The sequence below is a fragment of the Microcaecilia unicolor genome, chromosome 6 (genome assembly GCF_901765095.1).
Source record: "Microcaecilia unicolor chromosome 6, aMicUni1.1, whole genome shotgun sequence".
Lineage (NCBI taxonomy): Eukaryota > Metazoa > Chordata > Amphibia > Gymnophiona > Siphonopidae > Microcaecilia > Microcaecilia unicolor.
In genome coordinates, this window is record NC_044036.1 from 63,226,313 (window position 1) to 63,251,032 (window position 24,720).

The 24,720-nt window shown below is 44.1% G+C and overlaps 1 protein-coding gene across 1 annotated transcript in view; it reads right to left on the bottom strand.

The window, feature by feature from the left end:
- ZNHIT6 (zinc finger HIT-type containing 6) overlaps positions 1 to 24,720 on the bottom strand; it is a 166,352-nt gene that overhangs the window by 27,845 nt on the left and 113,787 nt on the right. The window contains exon 8 of the mRNA XM_030207787.1: positions 8,539 to 8,616. Coding sequence (XP_030063647.1) covers positions 8,539 to 8,616 — 78 coding nt within the window. The remainder of the gene's footprint in view (positions 1 to 8,538; positions 8,617 to 24,720) is intronic.

Genomic DNA, 24,720 nt, shown 5'->3' on the forward strand with positions numbered 1-24,720 from the left:
AGGGTCCCCCAAGGTTCTCTCCAAGACGTTTTCCAGGGTTCGTTGTAGTTGTTTTTCTTAAACTAGGTTTTCTTAAGTCAGTTTTATAAAGTGACTACTCCTTTAAGAGACGCATTACGCTCATACGTACGGAGGTTAAGAATGATACTATCAGCTGTTTCCTGCCGTGAATAATAATAAAAAGACGCTGTCGCCATTTTGATTTATTAGAACAAGTCAGCACACATAGATGTCTGGGGCAGTAATCGGGTAAGCCATCAGCAAACATAGTGAAAAAATGCAAATATTGAGAGAGGTTACAATAAGAGGGCTGCGTTTAGTGTGCAGGTGACTTGACCCTCTTTTTTCTCTTTCTTTTTTGTATCGACAGAATTGGTGGCACTCCCCCTTGATAAAGTGAATACGAAACGGGGACCTGTCGGGGTTTAAGAGCGCACCAACCTGCCTAAGATAAGTGCAGTGTACATTAATTAATATATAGAGAATTTTGTGCAAGTCACTTCTTTGTTAGTTTAGTTAGGATGGTGGAGGCTCAGTCGATGATTAAGATATGAACACGAATAATTGATTCACCTGTTGAATGAAAGTATTCTTATCGTGGATTACATACGAGACTCTTCCTTACCTTAGTCAAATAGCCCTTAGGGGTAGTATATTTGCATCCATACACTCTGTGTATATCTTTTGCTAAACAGGGCAGCAGCCTGGTGGTACTTCCCACCCCTAGCACACCGTCATATCTGGCGCTACAAAAATATATTTATTTATTTATTTATTTTTATTTATAAAACTTTTTTATTAACACTTCAAAGTAACAAAATCTTGGAGAATGAATCTCCCCTTACCCTCTAATACAATAGTAATCCTACTGTATCTGAATATCAAACATTTGGAGATCAATTCCCCCATAATTATCTAATACAACAATAATCCTGCTATGTCCAACATCCTTTTTCCCCCCCCCCCCCCCCTTATATTTATTTTTATTGCGCTGGAGTGTACCCGGCAGTACATCGGGCTGTGCCGTGTGCTGCCCTATTACTGCCAGGTTAACGCGGGAGCCCTTACCGCCACCTCAATGGATGGTGGTGAGGGCTCCCCCCTGAAATGACCGCTTGCAGCACTGCCATTTCCTGCAGGAAAAAGAGACTTACCCTTTACCTACTGAGGTAAAAGAGGGCATCAGCGCGAATGAAAAACACACACTGACACCAGCGCAGGCCCCCTTTTGCTGCAACTTGGTAAAAGGGGCCCTTAGTGATTAATGTTTGAATGCTAGGAAGAAAGGGGGGTTAAAGAGAGTGGAGATAGAGGAAGGGAGATGGGGAAAGAAGGGGATCTCAGAGGGAGATGAGAAAGGATCTCGGGGAACAGGAGAAATTCCTGTCCAAGGTACAAAAAGGAGAGAGACTTGGCTCATCTCCTGGCCTTTGAAGTTCAGACAGGTCATGCAGTACAGCCTTACACACTGGCTTTGCTTTTCCAATGCTTCAGTGGAGTCTTCCTTTGAATTTTAGCTCAAGCCACTGAAGTGCTCATATGCCTCCAGCATCATGATAGGAGGTACTTACTCTGTTTTACTGTTTCTGGTATTTCTTTAAAGATTTATTGATTGTAGTTGTCTGGCTTTGTTAGATGTTTGTGTTAAGCATTTTTTAAAAATATATTTTGGGGTCCTTTTATGAAGCTGCGGCAAAAGGGGGCCCCCTTTTACTGCAGCGGGAAAAAGCAGGTTTCCCTTTTCTTAAAGAAATGGCCATGCGGCAAGTGAACCACTTGTTCAGCAGCCATTTCGGGGGGGGGGGGGGGGGGGAGGGGAGAAACACTGCCACATCAATATTTTTGCAGCACTAGAAATTGTGCGCACTGGGGGAGGAAACCACCAGCAGGCTGCTGTGGTAGCCTGACGGTACTTCCCTTTTAGTGAGGGGTACGCCCACGTTGGGCTTACCGCCACTTCATAAAAGGGCCCCTATATGCATGATGTACACTGCTTTGTTTTGTTTTGCAAAATGTGGTTAAGTAAATTAACTGAATTAAAGATAAAGGATCAAAATTACAGAGAGATGGAAGGAGAGAGCAGATTAGGGAGCAGATGGAGGGAATATCACAGGTAGAGGGACAGAGTGAGCAAGGTGGTAGCTGATGGACTAGGAAGGCTGAGATACGTGATCCGTTCTTACATACCTCCTTCCTTTGTGTTCCCATGTTTCTTTTCTATTATTGCCGTTTTACCCTCTTCCTTAAACTTTTGTTTGTATAATGTTATTTTATTTATCTTTTTCTGTATTAGATTGTAAACCGCCCTGAAGGCCGACAATGGGCGGGGTAGTAAATTCTAAATAAACTTGGAAACTCCTTCTGATGAAGGCCCCTTTTTTCACTCATACCCACATCCCCCTTCACTTTCTCCCTGCCCGTCTCCAATGCACTCAATTCTCCCATCTCCTCACTCTCCCTCAGTCACTTTCTGCTGTCACATTCACTCACTCTCCTAACTCCAAAGCCCCATCATCTCCTGCAGCCTTCGTGGACTGGAGGAGTCACAAGCAAACTATGATATGCAGCAGGTGGCAGTGAGTTCAGGAAGAGACACAGAAATGATGGCAGATAAACACTGTAACAGTCTATCCAGTCTGCCCTACAAGGTGGCCAAATCCACATCCACCACTCGATGCAGGTTATACTCCTGCATGATTTAACACTGAAATAGCAAACAGGGAATTTGATTGATCATATGAAGAAAAAAACGTCTCCCCCCTTACATAGTTTCAAAATACTTTGCAATTGTTTAAACATTTAGTATGACCTTTGAAAATACATTAGTCCAACCCTTATTAGGAAACTCTCTTAGCTAATGCTTTGCGTCTTATGCGTTATTTTGTCGCAAAAAATGTAATCACAACTTATCTTCTTAGCAAAATGACATTTTGCTAAAACAGATCTTAATGGTCACTTCCTGAATGACGTCATTTTGAAAACAGGGATCAAAGTTTTTACAGCATCTTGCAGTAACACCTGTCAATAATAGCAATCATTTTTAATAATAGTACGTTTGTTTTTTAATTATTTGGACAAATGTTATGGGTTCCATTTTTTCCAGACACCGTGGCATATACTTTCACTGTGGGAGTGCGAATGACAGAGGGCGCAAGAATGCAGGTTGATTATTAACTACTTTACCTATGTACTTGCAAAATATAGGTGTGGTCATTTATACCAGCTCAGGGATGGTGTAAGTGATCTCACCTTGAATTAAGGAGCGTTTTCAGACACATAAGCTAGTAGTTTATAACAAAAGCAGACACCTACTTTTCTTTATAAAATAGGCTTAAACAGGCGTCTTTCAGCTGCCTTAAACTAGGCGCTTGGTCATAGAGGGTAATTTTATAAACCATTTTTGAGCATATATGGATTCCTATAAAGTATGTGGAATGCAACAAGTGACATCCAACTCGACTACTTCAGCCACATGGATACCCGAATGCGGAGTCCCACAGAGATTTCCCCTATCGCTGACCCTATTCAACTTAATGATGATACCCTTAGCCAAACTACTATCAAACCAAAACCTTAACCCATACGTATTCGCAGACGACGTAACGATTTACATCCCATTTAAACAAGATTTAAAGGAAATTTCCAACGACATCAACCAAAGTCTCCATGGGTGGATGCTTTTAGATTGAAACTTAATGCAGAAAAAACCCAATGCCTAATACTCACATCTCAACATAAGAACAAATTCACAGCCATTAACACACCAAATCTGAACCTTCCTATTTCGGACACCCTAAAAATTCTTGGAGTTACCATCGATTGACACCTAACACTCGAAAGTCATGCGAAAAACACAACCAAGAAGATGTTCCACTTAATGTGGAAATTAAAGAGAGTAAGACCTTTCTTCCCAAGGAATGTTTTCCGTAATCTGGTACAATCAATGGTGCTCAGTCATCTAGATTACTGCAACGTACTCTATGCTGGCTGTAAAGAGCAAATAATCAAGAAACTTCAGACAGCCCAGAACACTGCAGCTAGACTCATATTCGGCAAAACAAAATATGCAAGTGCCAAGCCCCGACGAAAAAAACTACACTGACTCCCACTCAAAGAACGCATCACGTTCAAAATTTGCTCCCTAGTTCACAAAATCATTCATGGAGATGCACCAGCCTACATGTCAGACCTGATAGACTTATCACCCAGGAATGCCAAAAGATCATCCTGCACATTCCTTGATCTGCACTTCCCTAACTGCAAAAGCCTAAAATACAAAGTAATGCATGCGTCAAACTTCACCTACTTAAGCACACAGTTATGGAACGCACTGCCTTGCAACTTAAAAATGACCTACGAACTAACGAACTTCCGCAAACTACTGAAGACCCATCTCTTCAGCAAGGCTTACCACAAAGATCAACCAATGTGAATATAAATAAATCCTCCACACGTAGTTAGAAATGTCTTATATCTGCTTGTCATACTACTATCATGTCTTATTAACATGTTACCAAAAATTTTCTGTAACACTAAATGCCTATTTTTCTATTATATTTCCACTATCCATGATGTATTGTAAGCCACATTGAGCCTGCAAAGAGGTGGGAAAATGTGGGATACAAATGCAATAAATAAATAAACAACATGTGCTTGTACAGTAGGCATTTTCAATGGCAGAGTCTGAGTGGAGCACGGGTGGAGTTGCAATTTATACACATTTTATAAAATACAAGCGGAGATTTACACCTGCTGTTAAGCAGGCACAATGTCTGCATCTTAGTCTGGACTCAATGTCTGCAGGATTAGTGCTCGTATTTTATAAACACACAAAGGCACCTTCCCACCCTATTAACCTATGCACCCTGTTATAAAAGTACCACCCAAGTCAATACTCTGTCATGCAGAGAAAAGTATAAAATTGAAAGTCTAACCTAGATGCTTTCAAAATATACCTATATTCAGCAGCACCACAAAATATCTACGCATAACTTGAACAGTCCAAATCAAATGCTACTGGGCATAGTTAAGGGCTACTGTTGACAGGTTATTTTACTACTAACTCATGCTATTTTAATAAAGGTCTCATTGTATGCAATGAAACCTAGTTACTAATAAATAGGGTTCACAGTAAAATAACACATCTTAATAATAGCCCATGTTGATAACATCCCCCCTATTTGTACTTAAGTACTGCCATAGTGGGGCAGACCGAAGGTCCATCAATCCCAACATCCTGTCTTCAACAGTGGCAATCCAGGTCACAAATAACTGGCAAGATCCCAAAAAAGTACATTTTATGCTGCTTATCCCCCAAGTCCATTTTAAGAACGGTCTATGGACGTCTCTTTTAGGAAGCTATCCAAACCTTTTTAAACCCCGATAAGCTAACTGTTCTTACCACATTCTCTGGCAACGAATTCCAGAGTTTAATTACACGTTGAGTGAAGAAATATTTTCTACGATTCGTTTTAAATTTACTAATTCGTAGCTTCATTGCATGCCCCCTAGTCCTAGTATTTTTGGAAAGAGTAAACAAGCGATTCACATCTACCCATTCCACTCCACTCATTTTATAAACCTCTATCATATCTCCCCTCAGCCGTCTTTTCTCTAAACTGAAGAGCCCTAGCCGCTTTAGCCTTTCCTCATAGGGAAGTCGTCAGTTATCATTTTTGTCACCATTCTTGTGCAACCTGCTTAGACATGTGCAAAATGTAATACAATTAGGAAAGAAAAAACCTTGGTAAAACCTGGAGACTGATCAAGTGAAATACTCCAGACATGGGGAAATATGTTGGAAGTTAGTTATACTAGTTTGTTTGATTTGTTTATTTATTTGATAAATTACTATATTCTGTCTATCCATGTTTTTAGTGTGTGTTGTCATCTACGAAGAGGGCTCTCCTAATCTCCTTATGTTTGATTTTTAAGTGGCACTGCCCTGGAACACCCCAAATCTCACCTACAATTCTGGCCACAATTTATATGCCCAAAATAATCCATTTAACACTTGAGAATATTTTCTTTTAAAGCACTTACTCAAAAGCACTTTTGTGGTCAGTAGTAGATAACAGGCTTAGAGATATGTGGTATAAGACATTAAGGAGACAATTCTATAACTCGTCTCTAATTAGGTGCCCTGAGGGTGCGTGATATGAGCAGAGTGGAAGTTACACATGTAAGATGGAGCTTTGACTATGTCTCACCCGTGCTCCGTCCCTGTGTACATCTGCTTGTAAATACACGCTATGTAAGTTAAGTGGTATTTGAAGAACAGCACTTAGGCACCTTGCTAGCATTTACATAAATGGGGTGGTAATGCATCAAGTAAGAGGTTTCAAAGTGAGATGGCTTCAAATACCAGAATACTTGACGTGTTAACAGTCAACAAGTTTTATTTATTCTTAATTCTGAAAAATGTAGCAGAATCTTTGTGGGAAGACACATGTGTGTTCATTCAAGAGAGGGGTAGGGTGCCAAGCATGAAGGGGGAGCAAGTGTGGGTGTGTGATAGTTGTACCAGTGTGGCTATAAAAAAACACATTCACCCCACCCCACCTTTTATCTTCTCCTTCTACCTCCCAAACTCTCCTTCCTACACTTCCCCCTTGGTCACTAATTGTATGAGATTCCAGCTTTAGCCTGTGGAGCTTAGGAATCACATTTGCCTTTTAGTCTCTTCTGTGGTGCTGTGTCCATTTATTGCCCAGCCACATTTGCCACATGCACTAACAGAAGCGGATGGATGGGATGGACGAAGACATTACTTATAAAAGGTGCTTCTAAAAATCTTCTTTTTTTTTTTGGCACTTTGGCTCACAAAACATTCTGGTGTGTGCCCAAGTTTTTAAAATGAAAATTTTCTACTCCATAAAGACATTTGGTAAATGCTGAAACAATAAGTAGTGATGGAATAGAGAATGACCAGCCACATACAGCCTGAACAGTCTCTCAGAAACAGTGTATTGTGCTCCCTTCCTACTGCTCTATTCCTCTACCCTAACATCCTACTTTTTAGACCTTAAATCCTGGTTTCCCTGATCCCAGCTCTCACAATTTTACCCATGTTTATAAAGTAAGGACATTTTCAGGACCCTTCTGTTTTGGCTTCTTTGTGTTTCTTATATAGCTGCACTGAACAGGGACCCTCTCTCATGTGTATCTGTACAACGCTAAATATGTCTAGTAGCACAATAGAAATGATAGCAGCAGTAGTAGTAGTGCTATGATAGTATCCTAGGAGTTATAAACCTTGGGTCCATGCTATAAGAACAGCAACACTTCTGGATGGTACTAAAAAGCATTCAATGAATTCCTAGCCAATGCTAGATAAAATTTAAAAAAAAAATGAATTCCTAGCCAATGCTAGATAAAATTAAAAAAAAAAAAATGTTTTCCTAATCCTGCCAATTTTTAAAATATCATTCAATTTCTGATTACACTAGATTCCTGTGCACTACACAAATTACAGAATGAAAGCCTTACAGGAAAAATGGGTGTTTATCCTCAATGCAGGAGAAAAATCTGTCTTGCCTTCCAGAATGTCTTTTTACTTTTAAACACATGTTTTATGCCTCAGGGGATCAGCTAAATGTCATTGGGACATGTTGCCTTTCAAGGAAGGAATGCAGTTTAGCAAACTTAATTAAAGCCGTTACTGGTCAACTAGAATAAACTCCACTTTATCTCTTGGAGCTGCTCACAGTTGCCATCAAAATCCACAGCAGTGAGCAGAATCCTAAGCACAGAGATCTGCCGAGACTCAGCCTGCCTTACATCACTTTCTTATTTTTTGGGAGCATAAGTAAACAGAGGAACAAAATACTCTTTGAGGACAACTGGTACATATGCAAAATGTAATATAATTAGGGCAGGGGTAGAAAAATGTGGGTAAAACCTAGAGGGTGGTGAAGTGAAACACTCGTCATGGGGAAATATGCTGAGAAATATCAATTAGATTATGTATTATGGGTTTTCATCTAGGAAGAGGGCTCTTCTGATCTCCTTACTCTGGTACTGTTGTCTTGAATCTCTGGAAGGTGGCTGGGAAAACTAATTTCAGCTAACATTTCTTTGCAGAGGTGAACCAACATGTGGATAAAGGAGAGCTGGTTGATATTGTGTGTCTGGATTTTCAGAAGGCGTTTGACAAAGTACCTCATGAAAGACACCTCTACTCAAGAAATCTAGACTACACCAACTTGACATTTTGTCCTTTAGATTGTAAGCTCCTCTGAGCAGGGACTGTCCTTCTTTGTTAAATTGTACAGCGCTGCGTAACCCTAGTAGCGCTCTAGAAATGTTAAGTAGTAGTAGTACTATCACAAGTTAAAACTGGCAGCACTGAATGAAATGGATCTTAGCAAGCCAAAGGCTATGAAACTCACCCAGCTTATCCATCAGCGTTTTCTCCTTGCCACAGCAGAGTTTGGTTGAAGGATGTGGAGACACACAAAACACAAATGATCCGTACTGAAAAGAACATTCATGCGTGCAGCTGCATTTTAAAGAACCACAAGTATATATATTTCTCACCTGGCTGAGCTGTGCTTCTCGCTTTCCGCCTTCATAAAAACACTGACTCCTGACTGAGACAGGATATAAGCCTTTAATCTGAAAATAAGGGACACAGACCACAGTAAACACAACCAAATATTCATTGACAGGAAACTAAAATTGGTTTGGCTAGGAAAATACTAGGTGACATTTGCATGTATTAAATACACACACACATACAAAAAAAGGATAGAAAGGATAATTTCCTGACAGCTTTTCAAATGTGGTAATGTTTCTGATCAGATTTGTGGAATAACATTTTCTCCTCAAAGCGTACACTATCAAAGCTTTGGTGTGGGACCTACGTGCTTGACAAGGGACTTCCGGTGGAGCAGCTACCTAAGATGATCGCATGATAAAGGAGCTCCCTGGGTCTTCCCCCATAAATCCCCCTGGGAGAGAGGCACAATGTATTCCCAGCCGAAATCGAAGATACTTCCAGTAGGCTGGAAGTATTGGGATGTGAGTATATGTATCCTTTAAGTCCAGAGAGCATAGCCAATCGTTTCTGTTAATCATTAGGAGAAGGGTGCCCAGGAAAACCATCCTGAACTTTTCTCAGACTAGAAATTTGTTCAGGGCCCTTAGGTCTAGGATGGGACACATCACCAGTCTTCTTCTGCACAAGGAAGTACCTGGAATAGAATCCCTGTCCTTTTTTCCCTGGTGGAACGGGTTTGACCAAATGGGCCTTTAGAAGGGCTGATATTTCCTCTGCAAGTACCTGCCTGTGCTGAGAGCTGCTGAATGAATAAGCTCTCAGTGGTCAATTTGGTGATTTGAGATGCCAATTGTGGGCATATCTGAGACGGACTATTTGAAGAACCCACCAGTCGGAAGTTATAACAGGCACCTTTGGTGAAAAACTTTTAGCCTCCCCCCCCAACCGTCGTCAGGGATGGACACATTTACTGCAGCTATGCTCTGCTGGAGACAGTCAAAAGCTCGTCCCTTGCTTTGACAGGAGAGCAGCAGGGGCCTTAGGCGCACACTGTTGATGTGAACGAGCATGCTGGGGCTGAGCCTGAGTAGGCTGTTGAGCTGAAGAAGTGTACCTACGCCTAGAATAGTAGTAGGGAGCGCTCCTTGGCTTCCCAAAAACTCTCCTAGCTGAGGAGGTGGATGCAGAAGGTGTCCGGCAGGAGTGAGAAGAGATTGTATCAATATGCTTCTTGATTTGGTCAGCGACCTCCTCAACCTTCTTTCCAAAAACGTTACACCTGGCAAGGAGCATCCGCCAGCAGCTGCTGAACAGAGTGTGTTCCATGTCAGAAACACGTAGCCATGAGAGTCTGCGCATTGCTCTACTTTGAGCAGAGATCCTGGATGCCACATCAAAAGTGTCATAAGTGCCCCTGGCCAAGAACTTTCGACATGTCTTCTGCTGCTCGACCAACTGGTGAAAAGGCTCGGTCTGCTCCAGAGGGAGTGCATCCACCAAGTCTGACAACTGTCGCACCAAGTTTTGCAAGTAGACACTTATGAAGAGCTGGTAGGAGATGAGCACTGAAGCCTGGTACATCTTCCTCCTAAAAGAATCCAGGGTTCTAGCTGCCCAGGGGCGCCAAGGCATAGTCCCTGGCTCTTTTGAGAGTAGATTCAACCACCATGGAATTGTGAGGTAACTGAGGCCCAACAAAACCAGGTTCACTGTGGATCCGATACTGGGTGTAAATCTTCTTGAGCACAAGAGGGACTGACAGAGGGACTCCTCGCTCCTGAAGAGGACATTCCTAGAGTGCCACGTGGAGAAGGGCAATCACAGCCTCCTTAGCAGGAGATGTGTAGTCCAGGACCTCAAGCATCTTGGCCCTGGGCTCATCCTCCACGTCCAAAGGAAATGGAATAGCATCAGCCATTTCCTTAACAAAAGATGGAAATGAAAGGCTCTCCAGCGGACATGTCTCCTTTCAGGTGGAGGGGAGGGTTCAGAGGGGATCCCATAAGACTCACCTGAGGAGAAGTATCTGGGATCCTCCTCTGAATCCCATGAGCGCTCTTCCTCTGTATTAAACAGTATCTGCCTATGGGACTGCCAAGACCAAACCTGCCTCAATGCCGAGGAACGGTATCCTCGAGAACAGCATTGAGAAGTCTGCTCCAGTCTTGACTCCAGAGAAGCTTCCTCCACTGACGTCAAAGGGGTGCTGGCTTGGATGGCAGTTGACACCAGGGCCGCAAGCGGCATCGGAGGCTACACTGCAGGCTGAGGGCCAGGCAGGGGCCGCAATGGGAGGTACGGCAGGCCCAAGCACCCCCGAAATCAATGCACACCGCTGCCATGAGGCCATCCAGCAATTCCAGAAGCAAGACCCGGATGCGCTTATTGAGGGTTGACACCGGGAAAAGCTGGGGTGCCGGTTGAGGTGCAGGTTAAAGAACTGCTGGGGTTGACGCAGGAGCAGGATCTCGGATGCTTGGAGACAGGCGAATTGGCATCTCCCTGTATGGAGGGACAGCAATCCTCCCAGCGCCAACGTTTCTCGGGTGCCGAATCCTTTGATGCCTAGGAGTGCCCAAAACGCGTCACCAAGGATCCTCAGTGCCGATGAGGATGACGATGAATCCTCACGTCGCCTCGGGTTCAGGTCTGACGATAGACGGTCCCAAGGGGCCTGCAAAGCAGGAGGCCTCGAGATAGGTGGGTGACGAAAATGATAAAGGGGATGAGACGACTTTCCTAGGAGGAAAGGCTGAAATGGCTAGAGCTCTTCAGATTGGAGAAAAGACAAGTGAGGGGAGATAAGATACAGGTATATAAAATAATGATGAGTGGAATGGGTGGATGTGAATAGCTTGCTTACTCTTTCCAAAAATACTAGGACTACGGGGCATGCAATGAAGCTACAAATTAATAAATTTAAAATGAATTGGAGAAAATATTTTGTCACTCAATATGCAATTAAAGTCTGGAATTCATTGCCAGAGAATGTGGTAAAAGCAGTTTGCTTAGCAGGGTTTAAAAGAGGTTTGGATAGCTTCCTAAAAGAAAAGTCCATAAGCCATTACTAAAACAGACTTGGGAAAAGCCATTGCTTATTTCTAGGATAAGCAACATAAAATGTATTGTACTGTTTTGGGAAACCAGGTACTTATGACCTGGATTGGCCACTGTTGGAAACAGGATACTGGGCTTGATCGACACTCATCTGTCCCAGTATGGCAACATTTATGTACTTATGTATTTTCTAATCTGGATGACACATTCACCTACTCCAGACTTGATTATTTATTTGCCACCCTAGATCAGATGCACAGATGGGGGAACTTAATGATTCACCCTATTTATTTATCTGATCATGATATGGTTTCTCCTCAGCGAACAATGGCTGAGGAGAAACAAATTTGGAGCGCTAATGTATCGCTTCTTACATGAACTGAAGTGCTAGCATGGATGCAAAAAGAATGGAAGGAATATCTTTGACATAATATTAATGAGGAGACCTCTCCCCTACACATTACTTGGGATGCAGGGAAAGCATACCTAAGACTATTATCGATACAGAGGGGAGCAAGAGTAAAAAAAAGGGATAGGCAGAGGGATACCTTAATCAGATCAACAGAATCTTTACAGACAAACATGTTAAAGACCCAAAAACACTACTCTAGTTACAAGAGCCAAGGAGGGCCCTTAATCTCTTAGATACTCAAAATATTAAATTTTAGCTTACATGTTTAAGGCGGGATTTTATGGAGTATGGGATAGGGCAGGAAAAGTACTTGCCTGGCAATTAAGAAAGCAAAGAAACGCTAAGTGGGGTCAAGTTCTTGGTAAATGAACAGGGAATGCCAGTGATTGCTAGTGCAGATGTTGCGGGTGAGTTAAAAAAATTCTATGAAACCCTATATAAGACAGAGAGGTCCTCGAACACAGCTGTGGACTGAGGAGCAGCAATGGATTAATAGACCTATACAGGAAGGGGAAAGTGACCTTGCACGACTGAGGATAGTGTTTGGTGTGGGCGGGTGTGGGGTGGTGCGTGTGGGCATGAGAAACCTGAGATGTGGCTACATGATGCAAGTTTCCACATTAGGAGTCACCGACCAGGAAAAAGATCTTGGAGACATTGTTAATGATATTTTGAAACCCTCTGCTTAGTGTGCTGCGGTGGCAAAGAAAGCAAATAGAATGTTAGGTATTATTAGGAAAGGAATGGAAAATAAAAAAGATAATGTTAACGCCTTTGTATCACTCCATGGTGAGACTGCACCTTGAATACTGTGTGCAATTCTGGTCACTGCATCTCAAAGTGGATATGGTGGAATTGGAAAAGCTACAGAGAAAGATGACGAAAATGATAAAGGGGATGGGACGACTTCCCTATGAGGAAAGGCTGAAACAGCTTGGGCTCTTCAGCTTGGAAAAGATGGCTGAGGGGAGATATGATAGAGGTCTATAAAATAATGAGTGGAGTGGAACGGGTAGACATGAACCACTTGTTTACTCTTTCCAAAAATACTAGGACTAGGGGGAACGCAATAAAGCTAGAAAGTAGTAAATTTAAAAGGAACCGGAGAAAATATTTCTTCACTCAATGTGTGATTAAACTCTGGAATTCGTTGCCAGAGAATGTGGTAAAATCAGTTAGCGGGGTTTAAAAAAGGTTTGAATATCTTCTTAAAAGAAAAGTCCATAAGCCATTATTAAAATGGGAAAATCCACTGCTTATTTCTTGGTACATATGGGTACCAATGACATGGGAAAATGTGGGAGAGAGGTTCTGGAAGCCAAATTTAGGTAGAAAGCTCAAATCCAGATCCTCTAGGGTAGCATTTTCTGAAATGCTACCTGTTCCACGCGCAGGGCCCAAGAGACAGGCAGAGCTCCGAGTCTCAATGCGTGGATGAGACGATGGTGCAGGGAGGAGGGTTTTAGATTTGTTAGGAGCTGGGCAACATTCTGGGGAAGGGGGAGCCTATTCCGAAAGGATGGGCTCCACCTTAACCAGGGTGGGACCAGGCTGCTGGCATCGGCATTTAAAAAGGAGCTAGAGCAGCTTTTAAACTAGAAATGGGGGGGGGGGGGGGGGGGGGGGGGTAGGCCGACAGTCGCTCAAAAGCGCATGGTTCGGGATAAGGTATCTTTCAAAGATAACACCAAAACAGGGAAGATAGGATATCCTGATAGTGAGGTTGCAAAAGAGACCGTAGTAGATGAGGTGTCCCCAAATAAAAATCAGACAAAAGATTGCAAATTAGTACTGTTAAGTACTAAGCATGATGTAAATAGGAGCAACAAACACAGTTTGAAATGTCTATATGCGAATGCCAGGAGCCTAAGAAATAAGATGGGAGAGTTAGAATATATTGAACTAAATGAAAAATTAGATATAATAGGCATCTCTGAGACCTGGTGGAAGGAGGCTAACCAGTGGGACACTGACATACAAATTATATCGTAGTGATAGGGTGGATCGAATTGGTGAAGGGGTAGCATTGTATATTAACGAGAACCTTGAATCAAATAGATTGAAAATTCTGCAGGAAACAAAACACTTCTTGGAATCACTGTGGATTGAAATTCCATGTGTAAAGGGGAAAAGGATAATGAACTTCTTGGAATTACTGTGGATTGAAATTCCATGTGTAAAAGTGCTGATAAGGAAAGCTAAGAGGGACGTAAAAAAAAAAAAGATTGCGTTGGAGGCAAACACACATAGTACATAGCAAAAAAATGCCAAACTCTTGTTCTCTCCGGACTCTCCGAACAGTATATATCAGTTCTTCTACCACATTCGTGGTTAATTGTCCGTACTTTCAATTATATAAATATTGTCCAAATACTGGTCAACAGAAGTTTTCATTCACATATAGTCGAAAAACCAGTGATTCACTTCAAATCTTCAATTGCAAATATCTGTAACATGTCTCGATCTTTCCAACCAAAATCCTGGATCCCAACACAGGCCGTGTTTCAATCATTACTTCTTCAGGAGATCCTTAATATCATCTGCTACATGACCTAATTCCAGCCAATGGCAACCCTCTAAGATTGTAGAGGGTTACCAAGAAGAGGGTTGCCATAAGCCATGTAATTCTTGTGTATACTGTAAACATGCTTTAAATACCACTCGCATTTGGGTACCATCAATAAAAAAGTTTTTTTATTTAAGATCCTTTACCGATTGTAATACTTCAAATGTAGTATATGCCATATGTTGTCCTTGTCAACTATGGTATATAGGTGAGACTACACGTAAGGTCAAGTTACGTATAGCTCAGCATTTGAGTAATATCCGGCTACAGAAGGTTGATACACCTTTGGTAAGCCATTGGCTGGAATTAGGTCATGTAGCAGATGATTTGCGATTTGTGGTTATTAACAGTTTACAAGGAGGGTATGGTAATATCGAAGCAGAACTGGTTCAGAGGGAACAGCGTTTTATCTTTAATTGGAAAACCGTTCAGCCCCTGGGTTTAAATAAAGAAATAGATTGGGCGTTATTGTTGACGGTATAAATGTGTAGACTAGAGTAAAGTTTGATCATTCAAATTTGTAGTGACGTTAGTCACGTTTCTCTTCCGAGATTCCCATTAGTGAGCTCAGCGCTCGATTGTGGCTGGTAGGTAGTTTGTAATTTAACCTTATTCCAGTATTGGTTGTAAGATATGTGATGTATTGATTGTATTATACATATTCTATTAAGGCTCTCCTGAAGAAGTAATGATTGAAACACGGCCTGTGTTGGGATCCAGGATTTTGGTTGGAAAGATCGAGACATGTTACAGATATTTGCAATTGAAGATTTGAAGTGACTCACTGGTTTTTCGACTATATGTGAATGAAAACTTCTGTTGACCAGTATTTGGACAATATTTATATAATTGAAAGTACGGACAGTTAACCACGAATGTGGTAGAAGAACTGATATATACTGTTCGGAGAGTCCGGAGAGAACAAGAGTTTGGCATTTTTTTGCCAATGTACGGGCTGGGATTAGAATGAACAATTTTTTTAATATTGGTTGATTTTTGAATTCTAGTCGAGAACATTTTGTTGTAAAGCAGATAACGTGAATTGCTCACAAAATTTAATCTGTTCATGTTTCTAAAGCAGGAATAAATGAAATGTAATAGACTGTTTATGTGTTGATGATTGGTAATATTGAGGATGTGTAATGGTCATCAGAAAATTGTAGTTAAGTATAAATTGACCAAAAGTACATAAGTACATAAGTAGTGCCATACTGGGAAAGACCAAAGGTCCATCTAGCCCAGCATCCTGTCACCGACAGTGGCCAATCCAGGTCAAGGGCACCTGGCACACACCCCAAACGTAAAAACATTCCAGACAAGTTATACCTAAAAATGCGTAATTTTTCCAAGTCCATTTAATAGCGGTCTATGGACTTGTCCTTTAGGAATCTATCTAACCCCTTTTTAAACTCCGTCAAGCTAACTGCCCGTACCATGTTCTCCGGCAACGAATTCCAGAGTCTAATTACACGTTGGGTGAAGAAAAATTTTCTCCGATTCGTTTTAAATTTACCACACTGTAGCTTCAACTCATGCCCTCTAGTCCTAGTATTTTTGGATAGCGTGAACAGTCGCTTCACATCCACCCGATCCATTCCACTCATTATTTTATACACTTCTATCATATCTCCCCTCAGCCGTCTCTTCTCCAAGCTGAAAAGCCCTAGCCTTCTCAGCCTCTCTTCATAGGAAAGTCGTCCCATCCCCACTATCATTTTCGTCGCCCTTCGCTGTACCTTTTCCAATTCTATTATATCTTTTTTGAGATACGGAGACCAGTACTGAACACAATACTCCAGGTGCGGTCGCACCATGGAGCGATACAACGGCATTATAACATCCGCACACCTGGACTCCATACCCTTCCTAATAACACCCAACATTCTATTCGCTTTCCTAGCCGCAGCAGCACACTGAGCAGAAGGTTTCAGCGTATCATCGACGACGACACCCAGATCCCTTTCTTGATCCGTAACTCCTAACGCGGAACCTTGCAAGACGTAGCTATAATTCGGGTTCCTCTTACCCACATGCATCACTTTGCACTTGTCAACATTGAACTTCATCTGCCACTTGCACGCCCATTCTCCCAGTCTCGCAAGGTTCTCCTGTAATCGTTCACATTCCTCCTGCGACTTGACGACCCTGAATAATTTTGTGTCATCGGCGAATTTAATTACCTCACTAGTTATTCCCATCTCTAGGTCATTTATAAATACATTAAAAAGCAACGGACCCAGCACAGACCCCTGCGGGACCCCACTAACTACCCTCCTCCACTGAGAATACTGGCCACGCAATCCTACTCTCTGCTTCCTATCTTTCAACCAGTTCTTAATCCATAATAATACCCTACCTCCGATTCCATGACTCTGCAATTTCTTCAGGAGTCTTTCGTGCGGCACTTTGTCAAACGCCTTCTGAAAATCCAGATATACAATATCAACCGGCTCCCCATTGTCCACATGTTTGCTTACCCCCTCAAAAAAATGCATTAGATTGGTGAGGCAAGACTTCCCTTCACTAAATCCGTGCTGACTTTGTCTCATCAGTCCATGTTTTTGTATATGCTCTGCAATTTTATTCTTAATAATAGCCTCCACCATCTTGCCCGGCACCGACGTCAGACTCACCGGTCTATAATTTCCCGGATCTCCTCTGGAACCCTTCTTAAAAATCGGAGTAACATTGGCTACCCTCCAGTCTTCCAGTACTACACTCGATTTTAGGGACAGATTGCATATTTCTAACAGTAGCTCCGCAAGTTCATTTTTTAGTTCTATTAATACTCTGGGATTAATACCATCAGGTCCCGGTGATTTACTACTCTTCAGCTTGCTGAACTGACCCATTACATCCTCCAAGGTTACAGAGAATTTGTTTAGTTTCTCCGACTCCCCCGCTTCAAATATTCTTTCCGGCACCGGTGTCCCCCCCAAATCCTCCTCGGTGAAGACCGAAGCAAAGAATTCATTTAATTTCTCCGCTACGGCTTTGTCCTCCTTGATCGCCCCTTTAACACCATTTTCGTCCAGCGGCCCAACCGACTCTTTGGCCGGTTTCCTGCTTTTAATATATCTAAAAAAATTTTTACTATGTATTTTTGCTTCCAACGCTAATTTCTTCTCAAAGTCCTTTTTTGCCCTCCTTATCTCCGCTTTGCATTTGGCTTGGCATTCCTTATGATCTATCCTGTTACTTTCAGTTGGTTCTCTTCTCCACTTTCTGAAGGATTGTTTTTTGGCTCTAATGATTTCCTTTATCTTACTGTTTAGCCACGCCGGCTGACGTTTAGTCTTTTTTCCCTTTTTTCTAATACGTGGAATATATTTGTCCTGAACCTCCAGGATGGTGTTTTTAAACAGCATCCACGCCTGATGCAAGTTTTTTACTCTGCGAGCTGCTCCTTTCAGTCTTTTTTTCACCATTTTTCTCATTTTGTCGTAATCACCTTTTCTATAGTTAAACGCTAGCGTACTTGATTTCCTAGTTTCACTTCCTTCAATGCCAATATCAAAACCGATCATATTATGATCACTGTTATCAAGCGGCCCTCGTATCGTTACCCCCTGCACTAGATCATGAGCACCACTAAGGACTAAGTCTAGTATTTTTCCTTCTCTTGTCGGCTCCTGAACTAGCTGTTCCATGAAGCTGTCCTTGATTTCATCAAGAAATCCTATGTCCCTTGCGTGTACAGATGTTACATTAACCCAGTCTATATGCGGGTAATTGAAATCCCCCATTATTATTGTGTTGCCCAGTTTGTTTGCGTCCCTGATTTCCTTTAACATTTCCGCATCCGTCTGTTCGTCCTGGCCAGGCGGACGGTAGTACACTCCTATCACTATCCTTTTCCCCTTTGCACATGGAATTTCAATCCACAGTGATTCCAAGGAGTGTTTTGTTTCCTGCAGAATTTTCAATCTATTTGATTCAAGGCTCTCGTTAATATACAATGCTACCCCTCCACCAATCCGATTCACCCTATCTCTACGATATAATTTGTACCCCGGTATGACAGTGTCCCACTGGTTATCCTCCTTCCACCAGGTCTCAGAGATGCCTATTATATCTAATTTTTCATTTAGTGCAATATATTCCAACTCCCCCATCTTATTTCTTAGGCTCCTGGCATTCGCATATAGACATTTCAAACTATGTTTGTTGTTCCTAAGTACATCATGCTTAGTACTTGACAGTATTAATTGGCAATCTTTTGTCTGATTTTTATTGTTATTTAAAAGGTAGAAGTAGTTAACCTATGTTTAAGTTGTAACTGCTTTTGCTGTGGAGGCGCAGGAGGCTGCTTAGGTGCACGCTGTTGACGGGAACGAGCGCGCTGGGACTGTCCCTGTGCCTGAGGAGGCCTTTGGGCTGGCTGGGTGTACCTACGCCTGCTGTAGGCAAAGGGTGCAGCCTGCCGGGCCCGGGAAAAACGTCCACCTGCGGAGGTGGATGCTGAAGGCGCCCGGTGGGAGAGCTTGTCGAGAGCGGTTTCCCACTGGTGTAGTTGGTCCACCAACTGCTCGACCTTCTCGCCAAAAATGTTATCCCCTCGGCAAGGGACATCCGCCAGCCGTTGCTGGGTACGGTTGTCCAGGTCAGAGGCACGCAGCCAGGAGAGTCTGCACATCACTATACCTTGGGCCGCAGAGCTTGAGATGCCACATCACAGGTGTCATAGATACCCCTGGACAGGAATTTTCTGCACGCCTTCAGCTGCCTGACCACCTCCTGAAATGGCCTGGACTGCTCCGGAGGGAGCTTGTCAACCAGGTACGCCAGTTGCCGCACATTGTTCCGCATGTGGATGCTCGTGTAGAGCTGGTATGATTGGAATCTGGTCACGAGCATGGAAGATTGGTAGGCCTTCCTCCCAAACGAGTCCAGAGTGCGAGACTCCTGCCCAGGGGGCGCCGAGGCGGTATCCCTCGAACTCCGTGCTCTCTTGAGAGCAGAGTCCACGACCGCCGAGTCATGAGGCAATTGACTCTGGGTCTGAGTGGATTCTGTATTGGGACTCCGCTTTCTTGGGGATGGTGGGATTAGATAGTGGCTTCAACCAGTTCCGAAGCAGTGTCTCCTTAAGGACATTGTGCAATGGTACCGTGGAAGACTCTCTAGGTGGTGATGGATATTCGAGGACTTCGAGCATCTCCGCTCTCGGCTCATCCACAGTAACCACTGGGAAGGGAATGCTGATAGACATACCCCTGACAAAAGAGGCAAAGGAGAGGCTTCTCAGGAGGCGAGAGCTTCCTCTCCGGTGAAGGAGTGGGGTAGGAGGGAAGGCCCACAGACTCCTCTGAGGAGAAATATTTGGGGTCCTCCTCCTCCCCCCACGAGGCCTCCTCCTCGGTGTCGGACATGAGCTCTCTCAGCTCAGATCGCAACCGGGCCCGTCTCGACTGCGAGGAACCACGTCCTTGATGATGGCGTCGAGCGGTGAACTCCTGCGTTGGTGGGGACGAAGCTCCCTCCATCGAAGGGGACTCCACCTGCGTGGCGGTCGACACCGGTGCCGCAAGCGGCATCGGAGGCCTCATCACCGGACCAGAGTCCACCGGCACCTCCATCAACGGCGCCAAGGGCGCAAGCACCCCCGGTGCTGGAAGAACCTGGCGCATCAGCCCTTCCAGGATCCCCGGAAGGATGGCTCGGAGGCCCTCGTCGAGGCCCGCTGTCGGGAAAGGCAGGGGGGCAGGTGTGTGTGCCGGTACTGGAAGCTGCTTGGGTCCAGGAGACGGTACCGAGATACCTGCCGACCAGCACAGCGACACCTCGTTGACTGAGGGGGAACGCTCCTCCCAGCACTGCCGCTTCCTGAGCGTCGAGTCCTCCCTCGATGTCCTGGAGCTGCCAGTCCCGTGGGTCATAGGCGACCGATGACGGTGCTTTTTGGCCTTCTTCCGATGTCCGTCATCGGCGCTCCGCGGAAGGGACGAGGAGGAGGTGGAGCCCCCACGGCCTCGAGGTATCGGATCCGACAGGGTTCGGGCCCGATGGCCCTGAGCAGCGGGAGTGGCCGGGGCAGACTGCCCGCGCGGCCGCTCACCCCCGCCGTCACTGGCAGGTCGCCGGGCCAAAGGTACCTGTGCTCCTGGGGTCGATGCCATAGTCGGCGCCAACGCCGTCGACATCGGTACCGGCATTGAAGACCCGGCCGTCGACACCGATGCCGTCGAGGTCGACGTCGAAGGGCCGGCGCAAGTTCCAAAAAGACTGTCCCGAACAACTTGCCTCGCCACCTGCGTCCGCTTCCGTAAGCCGAGACACAAGGTGCACGTCTTGGAATTATGCTCCGGGCCGAGGCACTGAAGACACCAAGCGTATCGGTCTGCGAGATCTGCCGGCCACACCGACCATACTTCTTGAATCCACTCGGGACCTTCGAGGACATCGACGGAAAAATCACGTCGGCAAAGTCAAAATCGTCGATGGTGGCGGTGAAAAGCACACCCGCAACGACGCGCCCTCGCGACTAAGAACGACGAGGGAAAAACTTCTCTACTATTGTTTTTTTTTTTTTTAACATGAAGAGAAAAAGAAACGCGAACGCGTAACAACAAGAAAGAAAAACGCGGGCTAGGCCGCAATCCGGTTTCCGGGGCTGACTAGGAGAGGGACGAAGACACGTCTCTCTCCAGCGCAGAAAGGGAAAGAAACTGAGCGGGAATGGTCGCGCATGGACGGGAAGACGGCCGCGCATGTGCTTTGGGCGTGCCCTGCGTGCGGGACCTCCCGCAAAGTTTTTTCCCCGGTCGGAGGGGGCTGCCGTGGACGTCAACTCCAGTCGTGAGAACAAGCAGCCTGCTTGTCCTCGGAGAAAAAAATGTTTTGTACATTTTTGGGATCTTGCCGGGTATTTGTGAGCTGGATTGGCCACTGTTGGAAACAGGATGCTGGGCTTGATGGACCTTTGGTTTTTCCCAGTATGGCAATACTTATTTATTTGTAGCATTTGTATCCCCCATTTTCCCACCTATTTGCAGGCTCAATGTGGCTTACATTTGCCGTAATGGCGATTGCCATTCCAATGCGTACAAACATGGTGGAAGAATGCATTGTGATCTTGTGTAGGTGTCGGCATTATGTAGTTGCTCAGGTGAGGACATTAGGGTGAGAGTATTAGTGTATGGCGGTGAGGTTAGTTGGCATTTTGTGGTTGCATAGTAGTCGATATTAGATATTTATGTACTTATGTACTATATATTTAGCAGTTGACGCAGAAAAAGCCTTTGATAGAGCGGTGGGGCTTTTTATTTTGAGTATTGCAAATAGTGGGCCAGGGGTGGAATTTTGGCACCTGGGTGAGGTCTTTCTAAGATGCTCCCATTAATAGGATAGTGGTCAATTGGATATTGTCAGATCTTTTCCTTTTACAATGGGGGGGGGGGGGGGGGGGTCAAGCTGGGAAGCCCATTGTCACTGTTGCTCCTTGCGCTGGGGATAGAACTCCTTGTATGTGGCAGCTGGCAGAACCTAGGTATACACCCTACTACAATTGGTGGGAAGGATCATAAAGTGTTAATGTGTGCAGATAATATTTTCTGTTTGTTCAAAATCCTAGGGGGTCCCTATCACATCTGTTGAAGGAAATTGACAAGTTTACAACCTTGTCTAGGTATAAAATGAACAAGGATAAAACTGAAGCCACCTATATGAGAAAATTAGATCTTCCTGACAATGTCCCTTTTAAGGTTACCACTAAAGGGTTTAGATATCTTGATGTTAAGCTCTCTCAATTCCTGGCTTACCTATACTGACATAATTATGTTCCTTAGTAGATTCCATACTGAAGCAATTGGAGGTTTGGAGGGGCATAACTGAAAGGGACACCCAAATTTTGCTGAGGACGTCCTCACAAAACGTCCCAATGGAGGGGCGGGAAAACCCATATTATCGACGAAACAAGATGGACGTCCATCTTTCGTTTCGATAATACGGTCGGGGATGACCAAATCTTGAAATTTAGGTTGTCTTTAGAGATGGTCGTCCATAGACTTCATCGTTTGATTTTCGGCGATAATGGAAACCAAGGATGCCCATCACAGAAACGACCAAATGCAAGCCATTTGGTTGTGGAAGGAGCCAGCATTCGCAGTGCACTGGTCCCCCTCACATGCCAGTACACCAACTGGGCACCCTAGGGTGCACTGCAGTGGACTTCATAAATTGCTCCCAGGTACATAGCTCCTTTACCTTGGGTGCTGAGCCCCCCAAAACCCACTACCCACAACTGTACACCACTACCATAGCCCGTTACGAGTGAAGGGGGGCACCTAGATATGAGTACAGTGGGTTTGTGGTGGGTTTTGGAGGGCTCACATTTACCACCACAAGTGTAACAGGTAGGGGGGGGAGGGGGATGGGCCTGGGTCCGTCTGCCTGAAGTGCACTGCACCCACTAAAACTGCTCCAGGGACCTGCATACTGCTGTGATGGACCTGAGTATGACATTTGAGGATGGCATAGAGGCTGGAAAAAATATTTGTAAAGATGTTTTTGAGGGGGTTAGTGACCACTGGGTGAGTAAGGAGAGGTCATCCCCAATTCTCTCCGGTGGTCATCTGGTCAGTTCGGGCACCTTTTTGTGCCTTGGTCGTAAGAAAAACAGGACCAGGTAAAGTCGTCAGGGACGCCCTTTTTTTTCCCATAATGGATCGAGGACGTCCATGTGTTAGGCACGCCCAAGTCCCGCCTTTGCTACGCCTCCGACACGCCCCCATGAACTTTGGTTGTACCTGCGACGGAAAGCAGTTGGGGACGCACAAAACCGGCTTTCGATTATACCGATTTGGGCGACCCTGTGAGAAGGATGCCCATCTTCCGATTTGTGTCGAAAGATGGGCGTCCTTCTCTTTCGAAAATGAGCCTGTTGGTGTCACTTGATGTTGACATGGTGGGGCTGAGTGGCAATGGTGAAGATGAAGATTTTACCCAAATTTATTTCTATTTACCCAATTACCTATAAGTATACCCTAGTATTACATCAGAATATGGGACAGAATACTGACAGATTTTATACAGCAAGGGGAAAACTTTCTTTACAATGACAAACTATCCTGGGTACAGGGTGGGGGGTAGGATTACCAAATTTGTGCTTTAATTGTAAAGCTGCAGTTCTTAAGGCATTAAAAGACCATTCCGAGCCAAAGACGGGGCCATCAGGAGAGGGCATTTCTGAACCCTTTCTCCGTCTCTAAAGGTATAAAAATCAAAGTAGAAGACCTGAAGGGTCAATGGGATAATGTGAGACAACATTCTTTTTCAGACCCTTTATATATTATTTGGGATAATATATGGACCCAGTGAGGACTTTCCAGTGCTCTTTTTTCCAAGCAGTGCATCAAGAGATCACATTTATTTTCCCACATAATATACAAAATCATTGGAGATTAGAGTGGAAGAATTCGGATTCCATGCGTGTGCAGATCTCACTCTGGATGGGACAGTTTTGTCCCACCAAATGTTACAAGATCTTACAGATTACAAGATTCCTTTTTTCAATATTTCAATTGAGGAATTTCTTGCACCATCCAGATGCTAAAGTGAATTTGTATAGAAAAATCAACAGAGCTTTGTTCAAAGATTCATTGGATTAAAAGATTTTGACCAGAAGATCTAGAAACTTAGTAGGGCTGCATATACCTGACCAACAGGCATAAGAATTCTGGCTCAATGAACCTGTGGATGATAAATTTTGGGATCAGACATACTGTATATACATCACTGCTCTGGAGTGACCAATTATAGACAACTGCAATATATGTTTGTGCATTGTCTTTACTGGACTCCTCATAGGAAAAAACATTTGGCTGCTCCAGTAATAAAGAGGGTCTGTGCTGGCAGGGATGTGGGACACTGGGCACGTATGAGCATCACTGGTGGGACTGTGTTAAAAGTAAAGGATTTTGGGATTTGGCATGGGGTACTATTTTAAAGTGGACGGTATTTCTACGCAAAATTTGACAAGCACTTGCCTATTAGGGCATTTTCTAATGGGTCTATAGGAGGATACTTGGGGCTCCCTGATCATGACGATAGTACGGGCCTGGAGATCCATCCACTCAGGGCCCAACTTTTCAACTCTGGAAAAAAGTGCTTGTGATGAGCCTTGTAGATATGAGAAAATTACAGCTGTACTGCAGGGCAAGAAAGATAAATATGAATAGAGATGGC